This window comes from Labrus mixtus, chromosome 7 (genome assembly GCF_963584025.1).
Source record: "Labrus mixtus chromosome 7, fLabMix1.1, whole genome shotgun sequence".
Classification (NCBI taxonomy): Eukaryota; Metazoa; Chordata; class Actinopteri; order Labriformes; family Labridae; genus Labrus; species Labrus mixtus.
In genome coordinates this window covers 26,415,099-26,428,275 of record NC_083618.1, presented here as the reverse complement: position 1 = coordinate 26,428,275, position 13,177 = coordinate 26,415,099, and the positions used below count along the sequence as shown (strand labels likewise).

General features: G+C 40.5%; 1 protein-coding gene across 8 annotated transcripts in view; it reads right to left on the bottom strand.

The window, feature by feature from the left end:
• The window catches only part of epha8 (eph receptor A8), a 128,493-nt gene extending 122,511 nt beyond the window's left edge, over positions 1-5,982 (bottom strand). For 4 of the 8 annotated variants that reach the window (XM_061041418.1, XM_061041420.1, XM_061041422.1 and 1 more), the window contains exon 1: positions 5,499-5,975. In XM_061041418.1, coding sequence (XP_060897401.1) covers positions 5,499-5,586 — 88 coding nt within the window. In that variant the 5' untranslated portion in view covers positions 5,587-5,975. Of the gene's footprint in view, positions 1-5,498 lie in introns of all 8 variants that reach the window. The other 4 variants (XM_061041417.1, XM_061041419.1, XM_061041421.1 and 1 more) reach the window with 2 other exon arrangements.
• Positions 5,983-13,177: the final 7,195 nt, after the last annotated feature.

The following is a 13,177-nucleotide window of genomic DNA, read 5'->3' as shown; positions in this document are numbered from 1 at the left end:
CAAGACACTGAGGACTGCACACTTGAGCAAATGCTGTGCTTATTACAATGACTGAAATGTTTTTCTTCCCTCCAAGCTATCAATTATGACAAGTTCTCATGCTTTTCTCTCTCCTGATTGTGTTACTAAACATGCAGGAGGTAGTCTATTGACTGAGAAGAGATCAATATAATACAAACCGCAGCATCTTAGCCAACTGCAGCGGTAATCAAAATCCAAAAGCTGTGCTGTGTTTTTTTCACAAGCCAAAACGTGCTCTCTGTTTTATTGCACAAAGAGAAAAACTGCAGATCCCAGCTGTCTGTTTCCTTTCAACTTCTCCCTCTTCATTTCCTGTTTTCCCTGCGATTTAGTTGCTTCTAAATGACGTGTTCAAATCTGAAATTAATGGGAAAAAAGGGATCTTTGTTGCTATTCATCGCTCCCTTCCTAGATGTCTTTTTTTTTTTTTTTTTTTCCCAGTTGGTCCTCCTGCAGCAGAGGTATGTGGTAATAATCATCCACCTACAGTTTGCTCATTAGCAGCAGGTCCTGCTCTCTGCATGAGGCTTTTCATGTTCCGCAGCGCTAACAACAACCTGAAGGAACGCGCTCTATTCTCGCTGGGAGTGTGACGGTGTGAGACAGTGTGCAGGAGTTGAATCAGGGACAGTGCTCGCAGCCACGAGGGGTGCTCAGGGAAACCACCACCTCCATACAGTCCAATGAGTCAGTCCACAACAAAACAGGGAGCTGCTAGGAACAAAAAGGTTGGGCTTCATTTTGTTTTTCTCTGTGCGTGTTTGTGCCACACTGTTTCACCTGAAATACTGATAACAAGCATTTTATACCAATGACTATAATGCGGCCATTTCCATCCCTGAAAATAACAGAGTGATTTTCCTTGAAATCACCACCTATACCCCCGATGGCTCCTGTCTGTGAGGACCTTTTACTGCTGTGTTGATGTTATGAGTTTGTTTATTCCTCTGACTTAAAAAGAAAAATTAAGTTCAAGGTCGCGTGTCATTCATGTCATTTATGAGATTTTGCTCTCAGCTAGAAAAGTGTCTGTTTTTTATTTCAGCTGGTTTGTTTTTTTAAAGGCGCTTTACTCTGATATTTCAGAAAATAACAACTTCCAAGTCCCAAATTGTTTAAAAAAATAAAATAATAGAATAGCGCTATACAAAGAAATGTGCAAAAATTACTAATAAATAGATTTTTTGGCGCCGGTGGCCGAGTGGCTAGTTCGCGCGCACCGTGTACAGAGGCTGAAGTCTTTGAAGCGGGCGGCCCGGGTCCGAATCCGACCTGTGGCTTCTGTCCTGCATGTCATACCCCTCTCTCTCTCTCACCCGAATTTTCAACTCTATAAAGTAATAATAATAATAATAATAGATTTTTATGAATTTATTAACATAACTACAATAAAGGGAAAAAAGTTCAAAAAGAACGCACCCTTTAAAAAAACTCTGTTGGCTGTTGCTCTGGTCTGAATAAGGAAACGGACTAATAGGCATTTTACTATTGACTTAAAGATTAAAGTAACATGTAAGTAACATAAACCAGTAACACTGCCATTCAACATTGAATGTCATAAAATCCTATTTATGGATTTTTTTAAAAAAAACATTTACATTTTATTTTTCTGATGATTGAAACTGCTAATAGAAATTGACTTACAATAACTGAATTCATATTTTGAGTGTAACATTTTTAATTTTTTAAGCATTGCCTCACTCCTTCACTAGAAAAGTCATACTTCTTTATTCTTGGAGTAATTTATCATCACGGGAACAAGGCTAAAGCAAGAGGAGGGGAATAGAAAGAGATGTGAGTAAAAGGTCATTGGGGGTTTATAAAAAAAAAAAAAATCTAAATCAGACAAAAACAAACCTTCATATTATCTGAATAGTGCAATTTTACAAAAATATATATTTTTTTATACATGATAGTAAACTTATTTAATGTGTTATTTTAACGTTTTTATTTAATAAAGTAATAATGTAAAAAAAATAAAAAATATCAACCTATACCGTGTGACGCTAAAGTAATGAGGATGCCCGTTTAAAAAAAACTTTCATAAACAAAGTTTTGCATCTGCTCTTATAACAGCTCTGTCCTCCCCTGCAAGTGAAATCACTGTAAGCTGAGGAGGCTTTCCTCCGCTTCGTCCCCGCTGGTCTGTCTCCGATTCAAGCCTCTTCTCTTTTCTTCAAAAAAGGAACAAAAAAAAAAGCTGCTGTTTGATTCTGTAATCATTACGCTGTCTCCATATTACATGTGATCGACTGAGGTTATATGAAGAGGTCCAAAATATCAAGACTAGTATTTCTTTAGTCTCGTTCTCTCCCCTTATCCTTTGTACATTTGGTGTCGACGTACACTCACACACACACACACACACACACACACACACACACACACACACACACACACACACACACACACACACACACACACACACACACACACACACACACACACACACACACACACACACACACACACACACACACACACACACACACACACACACACACACACACACACACACACACACACACACACACACACACACACACACACACACACACACACACACACACACACACACACACACACACACACACACACACACACACACACACACACACACACACACACACACACACACACACACACACACACACACACACACACACACACACACACACACACACACACACACACACACACACACACAAATGGCGTCTCAACACAAACAAATTAGTGAGAGGGTTTTTTCGGACACAGTTTTTTGTTTTGACAGTAATACTTGTATAACTTAGAGAGAGTGTATAACTTAGAGAGAGGGAGAGGTTGGCTGTTTGTATCTGCACATGATGGAAACAACGATAAACATGAACCACTGGAAAATAAAAAATGGCTGTCCATGGGTTCGCTCATTTTTTAAATATACATCTGCCTCGGTCTTCTCTCGAGTCTTATGTGCGTGTGTGTGTTTTCATGAGAGGAGCTATGCATGGGTGTGTGAGCAGATACCTGTTTTCCCAGCAATTTAATTTGCAGCTCTCCAGTCATTCCAAAGGTTATCTCCCCCATGTACATGTAATATTTGCAATTGCCCCCGAGTCGGATCTCGGCAGAACCAAAGCAGGGAAGAGAAAAGTAATTTCTCAGCGCTATCATTTTTTAAACACAATCAGTCATCTTTTAGGCGTCAACTATTTGCTTGGGCTTAATTACAATGTTCCACTTTCTAAACAGGATGGAAGACGAGCGGTTACTTTCATGTAGCGTGTATGAAAATTGATTAGCGATTTAAATGTTTATTGAGATGAATTAGTATTTGGGTTAAAAGTAGAATAATATTTTTTTTTTGTTATCACAACTCGGTGGTGACTTTTGTGGTTGAGCCAGAACATTTTTCTAGGAATCCCAAGTAAATTAAATGATGCGTAATCAGACACATTGATCACATCGTTAAAACGCTGAGTTTGACATTCAGAGTTTTGTAAAGCTGCACAGTTTTTCATCCTATGATTAATAACGAAGCTCTGCACAGGCCCACAAGTTTATTAAAGCTCTATGAGCACTGCACCTTTAGAGTCCTTAGCCTGCAGCAATTCAAAGGGCTCCAATTAACAACTAATGAAAATGCTCTGTTGTGTTTATTATTAGTAGATTAAACAATACATTTTCGAGTACTCGTGTCAAGTGATAGTCAAACCGCTATTTAGGGGGGGGGGGGGATTTCCGACCATGCAAACACGTAATTTACTTAAAGGTAACAGTTTGGGTTCAAAACACACAGATTTAAAAGAGATGGCCGATATCTGCATCATCCCTCATTTGATTTCAGCCAAAGAAGTCACCTCCCTCTCCCGCCATGTTACCTTTTATTCCTAGAATTACAACAAAAAAAAAAAGGCCGCTATAACCAGCGTGTGTATACCACAAATTAGATCATTTAGGTGTCAAGAAGTGCCTCGCAATGTGGATCAGAGTCATGTAAATAACCTTTATGTACACATATGTATTTGCTAAATATGGCAGAAAGAAAGCATTGATAAAATAATATAAACATGATTTGTAATTCGAGCAGGAAATTGTAAGTCTTGAGCGAGCGAGCAACCGATAGCACGGCAATCCCTCATGCAGTGCAGTGAGTGGAAACACATTCAGACCTGCACGCACACCAGGATAGTTAAAGAGGTTCGGATTGCACTGGAATAAAGTGCATCTTACACTTTATTTACCTAATCACGCTGAATCGCTAATCAGCAAAGGGCAGCAACCACCACGGGAGAGGTTGAATGGTGAACAAGAGGGAGTGTGAAAGACGAGGACGCTTGACATAGAAGTCAATACGTGAAATTACGGTCAAACAGGAGCGGCGGCAAGGAAATAAAACCTGACACGCAAATTACACAGGATGCAAAAGTGCAACACACACACCACGGACATCTTGATCAGACTGTCTGTCCGTCCACCGCTGGTCTGTCTGTCTGTCTGTGTATGGCGACCCCTAGCTTCCTGCTCTGTCTGACCCAAGGCGGCTCGACTTTCCCATCCCGACTTTACACAGCTTAATACAGGATAAGTGGCTGCCACAGCTGAGGTGATCCCCCTGAACCAAAGCACTGATCCTTTCCCCCCCCCCCCCCCCCATTTTTCTCTTCCTCTTCTTCTTCTGCTGCTTTTTCCCCCCGCAGAGGTAAGCTGAATTTTGCTGTCAGGGCCAAGAAGGCCCTAACAGTTGAATCGCTGCTGTCACTCAGCCTCCAGAGACCAGACCTATGTCAAGGACCCTGTCACACAGGCATACACACACACACACACACACACGCATATACATAACGAAAGGCACTAAGGGACTTTTTGGTGTGTGTGTTGCATTAGTTGAACAAGTGACAACAACAGTTTTTCCATCTTTGTGTGGAAAGATGAAGGACAGGAGGATAGAAGTAAACAAACCCAAGCTGGGATTAAGGGAGCAAAGTGCTATGTGTGTGTGTGTGTGTGTGTGTGACAAGACACACACACACACACACACACACACAAAAAACATACACATCACAAGTGAGATTCATAAAGATGTTTACCTCAGATTACATACAGGATGGGAACAGCATAACAAACACACTCCAACACGTCACCACCTTACCCCCACAGCACACACATGCGCTGTTACCGCAGCTGACACGCAACCCGCGCTAATGTGAGCAATGTCAAAACGAGTTCACACACAAACAGCCCTATTGCCCCGAGTTGTTGTGCAAAGCAAACTTTGATGTCATGGCCCGAGTAATGCACACTAAAACACCACCTTTTTTTTTTTTTTTTTGTTTGTGAGTCACGCGCTGGCTCATAGTCAGTTTCTTATCCAGGGTCTCCCACATGTATGAAGTTAATCCCCGCTGTCAGAGAACATGCATGGGTTAACTGTCCATCTATAAAGGGGTCCACACACACACACTCCCCCCCCCCCCCCCAAACATACACACTCTTACCTTCATTGCTGTTACTTCCTGCGGTGCCAACAGCCTGTAGTGATATAGTCCACAGCAGCATCGCAGCCAGCCCCGGATCTGAAGCCATGGTGTTCTCCCTCACACCCTGCCAGTCTCCCTCTGCCTCTCTCCCCCTCTCTCCTCTCTTACACCCTCACTCTCCCTCTCTGCCGCTCGCTGCCTCTCTCTCCGCTTCCTCTCCTCCTTCTTCTTCTGAGTCCCAGGGTTGAATCGAGCGCGAGAGCCGGCGCTGGAGAGAGTGTGTGTGTGTGTGTGTAAGGAGAGTGTGTGTGAGTGTGAGGGCTGCGAGCTCATTGGGTTGGAGTTGGAGGCTGCCTCTGTGGCTCGCTTCAGTCTGCCGGCTCCCTTACACACACATACACATTCATACATACACTTTCCGTAGGCAGCCGGAGGGGGGGAGGGACATGCGTGTCAGTCAAAGTCTCACCAGCCAATTAGAGCGCGGGGATCAGCCGGCATTGCTCGTTAGATGCCCTCCACATTGCCACACCCTCCTGTACTACCTGCCTGGCCAACTCACACTTTTCTGTTTATCTCTCTGGGTCATGAGCCACCACACAGCATCCTCCCCCCTCTCTCTCTCTCTCTCTCTGTTATTTACACTCATTTGTCATTGGCTCGCTTCTCCCACACACACTCTCACCTACCCAGTGGCAAATATCTGACTGATGGGATGAACTGAAAACAGCAGAATGTCTGCAAGGCTCAAGGACAACGATCAGTTATCGATCACCTGTATTTGTTTTCATAAAGCTATTATCAACCGTAAGTCCAGGTGCAGCTGAGTGCGTCCTCACATGAGTCTGTACGAGCGCCTGTTATTCAAGCGCTGTGATCATGTATTGATTCATGTAATGGTGAGGAACTCTGCAAATGTGTCAGATCACAGCACCTGTCCTGATCAATTGTTGGTTTCACTATGCAGCACAAAGCATGCAAACACACACACACACATTTTCACAACACTGCAAAGTGACCTGATCTGAAGAGGGAATCACCTCACAAGGGTCAAAAAGCTCATTTCTTACCAATTTTGTTGTACAATTGTATAACGAGAATAAAGAGATTTATTCTATTCTAAATCTGAAAGGAAAAAATGTTTTGTCATTGTTTACATCAATTCAAGAAAAACTAATCATACTGTTTGCAAGGACCGAACAATCCAACTTCAGAGCCCTTTAGTATTAAATCTCTTTCTGTCAGCTGCTGTTTCCAAGTTCAGCGAAGCGCTTTGAACTTTAATAATAAATCATTCTGTAGTAATAGAATTAATTTGAACGGCTGCTACGATTTGTTTTAAGCACAGACAATACTAACCCTCCTAATATATTATGTCTTTTAACCAAGTTAGTATATTACTCAAGTTTGTCATTATTACTCCAACAGAAAATTATACTAAAACTCATACTCATAAGGAGTTAAGTATAAAAAGTGGTCTTTGTGCTTCCATGACAACCGTTGCTACTATCATTAGTACTTCTAACATCAGATAAAGGAGTTCATTATATATTTTTTTAAATATATTTTTAATTTCACAACTACCAGTTCTCAAACGTCTGCCAACTTTTCTATAAATATTAATACAAATAGTTCAAATGTTTTTTGCTTTAAAATGTAACTCTATTATTATATAACATGTATGAAGTTGTTTGAAATGTCGACCCACTAACTAAACTAACACTGTTCATGCTTACACTACTTCCACAACGACTTCACATTTTCTGGTTATAATAATAATAATAATAATACAAATGTTAAATATTATTAATTGTAGCAGTAGTTTAATGCCATGTCATAGTTATTTATGATAAGAAATTCTACTTATTAACTACGATGTGTTAAAAGAACTTTGTAGGATTATAGTGAACAGAGCGCCCGGCTGCCGTCGCTTCTAATATCACACGTACCGTCTAACACTAATACAGAAACCACTACTTCTAAAAGTCATTATTATATAACAAAACATGTTTATGGTACTTTTAGAAGTATATACAAAAATAAAATAAAAACAATAATTATAATTTTAATAATATATTTTTTTTTACAAATGTTATTATTAATATAATTAGTAGTAGTATATTTCTATGTTATGTTGTTGTTGTTTACGATCAAATGATTATACTTATATGTTAAAGTACTTTGTAGGGTTATTTGTGTTATAGTAAAGCTGTGCGCACGGCTGCTCTCCATTCTAATATTACACAAACTGACCAACACTGACACTGCGATTACGACTTCTCAAACTCAGTGATATAAAAAAAACATGTTCATGATACTCAAAGTTTAAAAAATAACAACAAATGAACATTTTAATTATTATTTTTTTATTTTGTAATTGGTTTGATACTATACACTTCCCTAATTTCCAAGGCTTTTTAATTAAATAAAAAAAGGTTATGGTTATTCTGTTTTCTTTGCCTTACAATGATTTATTATTTATTTACCAAGCATCTTTGAACTGTGGCCAGCTGCACCCCGCGAGTTAAAGTTGTGGTCTAATGTGCACAGGTCACAGCCCTTCCATGCTCTGATGTCTGCCAGCTCGTGCTGCCGTGCTGTTTCCCAACATACAAACTGTACAGCCTGTAAGCCCAGGGACATGGAGGCACAACATCGTCACCGCTCCACTGCCATCACGACACGACTTCTGCTGCTGCTGCTAAAGCGTCACTGTTGGGACCGCTTGATTTGCCAAGGAGGGGGAAAAGAAAAGAGTTCTACTAATCCCACAAAATAGTGAGGAATGTCTCCGAGTATTAAGTGTGTGCATACATGCAGCTGGCCTACTAAGCGTAGGCGACGGAGGGTTAGTTGAGATGAGTGACCAGGCCAAATTGAGGCAGCGCTGCGCCTGCCAAACCCCGTCCTCCACCCCCCTGAGGCCTGCAGACACAGGGGGTTCTGTGTGGGCTCATAATGCTTCCTCCACAGCATGTATAGGGGAGCCTTGTGCCTACGTGCAATGTCTCAATAAAGCATGGAGCAAGGCAGACAAACACAAAAGGTGCAGAGGGTTACGCATCATATACAGGCAAAACGTTGTTATTCTCTGTATCTGTGCAGTGTGTGTTCATGTGTGAGGCTCCATAGCTTTACCACTAGGCTGCACTGTCAGTCTGCCTGTCTAATAGGCTGCACGCCTGTGAGGACATCAACACTGTCATCTTCACCCTGACGCTTCGATCTTTCAAGTGCAGAGAAGGAGAGAACGCTCTGTGAAGCCCTTAACACAACACACAAAAAAAAAAAAAATCACTGATTTCTGTCAATGTCTCTGATGGAAACGCATGAGCGGAGGGATTTAGAGAAGAAAGAAAAAGGATGTTTTGTGGGGCTTACACACAGAGAAATGAAATCTATATTTATCCTATACAAGCATAACATGAAGAATATTTTGGGGGAAAAAACTAAACGTACAAGCCTGGAGCAACTCACCATTAAATGTTTTAAAAAATGTTTGCTCTGTTTTTACACCCAAACGTGATTTTTTTTTATTGTATTGTATTAAAGAAGCTAAATAAGATCTACACCCCCAGAACAATCTAACTGGCTGCCGTCTCAGCCACCTTTCACATCTCTGGTAATTGATTTTCTATGCCGAGACACTTCAGTGTGACATCTTAGTCACACTGTTGTGTCTGGCTACGGGAGATTGTAGAAAATTTCCACATTCAAAATACAATGTTGAAGAGAGTGTGAATGAAACGTTTTTACTCTGAGGCACAGGTATATGAAAATAATTCAACACAGAAAGAGAACATGAATATAAATGTGAACAAAAGAGGGATAATACCGATATTGTGGGGTCATTTTGTCCTTTTACCATAAATGAAGCAGTGTGACAGATGTGTTGTTTTAGACATAGACTGACACACACACACACACACACACACACACACACACACACACACATACACACAACCTCATTAAAATGGCTCCCCATAGCTCACTGTTCCCACAGTGAGTCTTTGGGAGGTCTTGTTTTTGTATACTCATAAAGTATATGCATCCACCATAATGAGAATATGTTGTAACCACTCAATTGCTGAGGCAACAATGCGGGGAGTCCCCTAAATACGTCTATGAATGTATGTGTGTGTGTGTGTGTGTGTGTGTGTGAGCATCTCGTGACAAGAATCAAAATAAGTCCACCTGGGTTTATCTCGGGGGTCTGTGGGCAGCAGTTGGCCTTAAAACCTTAAGGTGTTTGTAAACGTGACTGTGTGTGTGTGTATGTGTGTGTGTGTGTGTGTGTGTGAGTGTGAGCAAGCAGATGGTGGGGGTCAGTGCGTGCCTACTGTTGTGGTGCTTCTTGGTGTGTGTTGTCTAAATATAGCTCAGTAGTGAGAGAGCTGCTCAGAGCACAGTCACCGACGCTGTCGTCGCTCTCACCTGAATTCTTTGATCAGTTCAGCTCACCTCAACATAATCAAGCCACTTCAAAGAACGGGGATTCTTTTCAGGAATTTTAATTTCAACTAAAGACTAACTAGCCACAGAGTGATAACAATAGATTAAATATGTCCTTTCAACTGTTATTATCACAAATTAAAAATCATATTTCTTTATGGAAAAGCACACACCTCCTGACATTTTGTTCTTTTTTCATTCTTTATAATTCTCTAGTATTTCCCACGCACAGACAATCCTCAGGCGGCCGTCCAGGTATATTCATGGCCGCTTAAGTACATTTGCAACCTTTGTTTTTTTGTTTTTATCAGTTAAATAGCTGCATGCATGGCTGCTGATTGACATCAATCACATAAATACACTGATTGAGGTGGAACGTCTCATGTTTTAACTGAAGCTTCTTACGCCGTCGTTTTAATAGTTTTCTGCAGCTGCTCGCTGCCCGCTGATGTTCTGCACTCGTAGTTCAAGATCATCATTACGATGCCTGTCATACCGCTCTTCACCATTAAGCGCGGATCTCCTCGTGATCGAGTGAAACATTTCAAAACACTAATAATGACATCTAAGCGCCTCAACGTACTGCTGATGAATATTGTTAAAAGAGCAGAAAGGCACACAAAAGACAAAGCTAAAGAATGAGGCAGGGCCGGACAAGCTGCCGTGTAAAAAAAGAAGAGGTGCAGGTGTGTGTGTGTGTGTGTGTGTGTGTAGGAGCGCGTGTGTGTGGATAAGAGAATGGAAGTGAACTCATTCGTAAAAACATTTCGAGAATTCGTTGAAGACGTTATGTCATTTTGTTCTCAACTTCCAGTAAGTAAAGATTTTCAACATGAATAATTCTGATGTGATTTAAGTGACCCTCTGTTTGTTGAGCGGTGTATTTAGGTAAAAGTACACATTTGTGTTTTTGTTTCCCAAAATGCACTGCATCTAAAACCTTGATTAGTTTTCTATTTTACTAATACTTATTAAGGTGTTGCTTAAAATCCACATTTTTACTTTTGTGCAGAGCTTATAGAGGGCTGCAGGGGTGACGACCTGGAAGTTAGCATTGCGCGGGGTTCTATCGACAGACGCCCAAGGTTTTTGTTGATGGAACCGGTGCAATGATAACTTCTATGGTTTTTGGATTAGTGCAGTAAATACAAAAAAAAGTTTGAAACGTGCACGTTTTGTTCATCAAGATAATCGGAACACTACTTTCATAATTTCTGAAGCATGAAACACAACTGGCAGAAGTAAAATGCTAATGTTAGGCAGTAACGGTACTACACCGCGGTCGACTGACTTCAACGTCACCACCGACACTCTTTGTGATGAAATCAAATGTTACCGACAAATTATGGAGTCCAAGGTCAGCCCGTTTTTTAGCAAGCGCCTTTCGTAAGACATTCAAGCCTTCAAAATGTTAAAGTGGGGCACTTCCAGATGTATTTCATGTCATAGAAATTAGTTTTCTTTTTTCAAACATTGGCGTCACCTCTGCTGGCCATCAGAATAAATGCATATATAAAAAACTTAAAATGTGGCTTCACTGTTGAAACCAAGACGCTATAGCTACTTCCTATTGGAGTCTATTTCTTTTACTTTTAGAGGGGGGGCTCTGAAGTCATTGAAGAAGCCATTCTTGTGTTGTTGATTATCATCTCTCTCTTAAAAAGAGTGCTGAAGAGGTAGCCTTATTTTTCCAAAAGAATAGGTGATCCAAATGAAATTGGTTTCTCTTTCTACTACATTAAATCCCCCCCACTAAGAGAACCTTTGTTTTGTTTTTTTGCAATTACAAATTCAGCCAGCCGAACATGAGGGAAGATTACATGACAGCAAAGGCTCTCCTGTAATCTTCCTCTCATCTGGAGGACTATTTAATCAGACTCTTCTACCTCACAGCCCACCCCGATGTCCTGACATTCAGCTGCTTGGCTACAGACAAAAAAAAAAAAAAAAATGGCGACCATTTTGCTCGCCCTTTAAAGACCTTTTTAGCATCTTCTTGTTTTGCTTGTCAGCCCCCAAATCTCTGCTCCCCCCTCAACAGAGAGGTCAGTGAACTCTTTTTTTGGATGCTGTAGCTTACACAGCTAAGGGTCAGAGGTGTTGTACTTCACAGGTGCCTCGCAGACACAAGCGTTTTGACTCGGGTCATGTCATAATAGGCCAAAAAAAAAAGTGTGTTGAAAACTAACAGGGCTGATAGGACTTAACACAAAAGAGCTTGATCAGATATAGCAGATGGTGGAGAATAATACAAAGTTACTAGACACATTTTTTTCATTTACAGTTTTTCATTTTATACACTGAGAAATCAAGAACCATTTTCACTTATGCACTCTTGAACATTTCTGAACAATTTCAGACAGGCCGCCCTTGAAATCTTCCCATCGGAATGATGGGAAGACGGGGGTTGGGGTCTCAGGAGGCTATCATGACATAAAACATTTTTTTTTGTTGCATTTATACCAAAGCTATGTGTAGTTTGACATATTTAGCATGTCAACAACAGAACGAAGAATACATTTCTGGCAAACATAACACATAATGAAGACGTTTCATTATCACACGGTCTCACGGTGGTCACAAGGGATGACGGTCCTCAGCCCCTTCCAAATGTATGTCACTGACACCAGTCTGCCTTCTTTTCACTGAGACTATAAACCATTCACCAGGAATGTGTTCCATTATTCACCATGCACCTTAATAACTTATCATTTAGTATTTACCTACTTGTACATAGCTCTGTATATATATATTTATTTCTCGTTTACTGCACATAGTTCTGTTTACATCTGGTCACTACTGCACATAGTTCTGGTTACATCTGTTTACATCTGTTAGTCCGATCACTGTCCACTTATATCTACTCTTTCATATTTTGCATTTTTAAGTTAAGTTTAAGCTTTAAGTCGTATTTAAATTGACAATTTATATTTAGGTTAAAATGTTTCGTTTACTTGCACTGTTGTTAATTTACTGCTCTGTGTGCCTTTGAATTGCCCCCCGGGGACAAATAAAGTTTTTTTGAATTGAATTGAATGTGTATAAATGGATTTTGTTTTTTGCTAAAAAGTAAAATAAAGAAATAGTTCTGAAATTTAAAAAAGCATTTCACTACCCTGCTTGTGCTGTTCCTTTAAAATGTGCCTAAAACTCTAAAAAAAATTAAAAAAAGAATGGAATAGACCACCAAAAAAAAAACCCCTCTCCCAACAACCCAGGCCGTCAGAACCTAACCAGAAACTGTG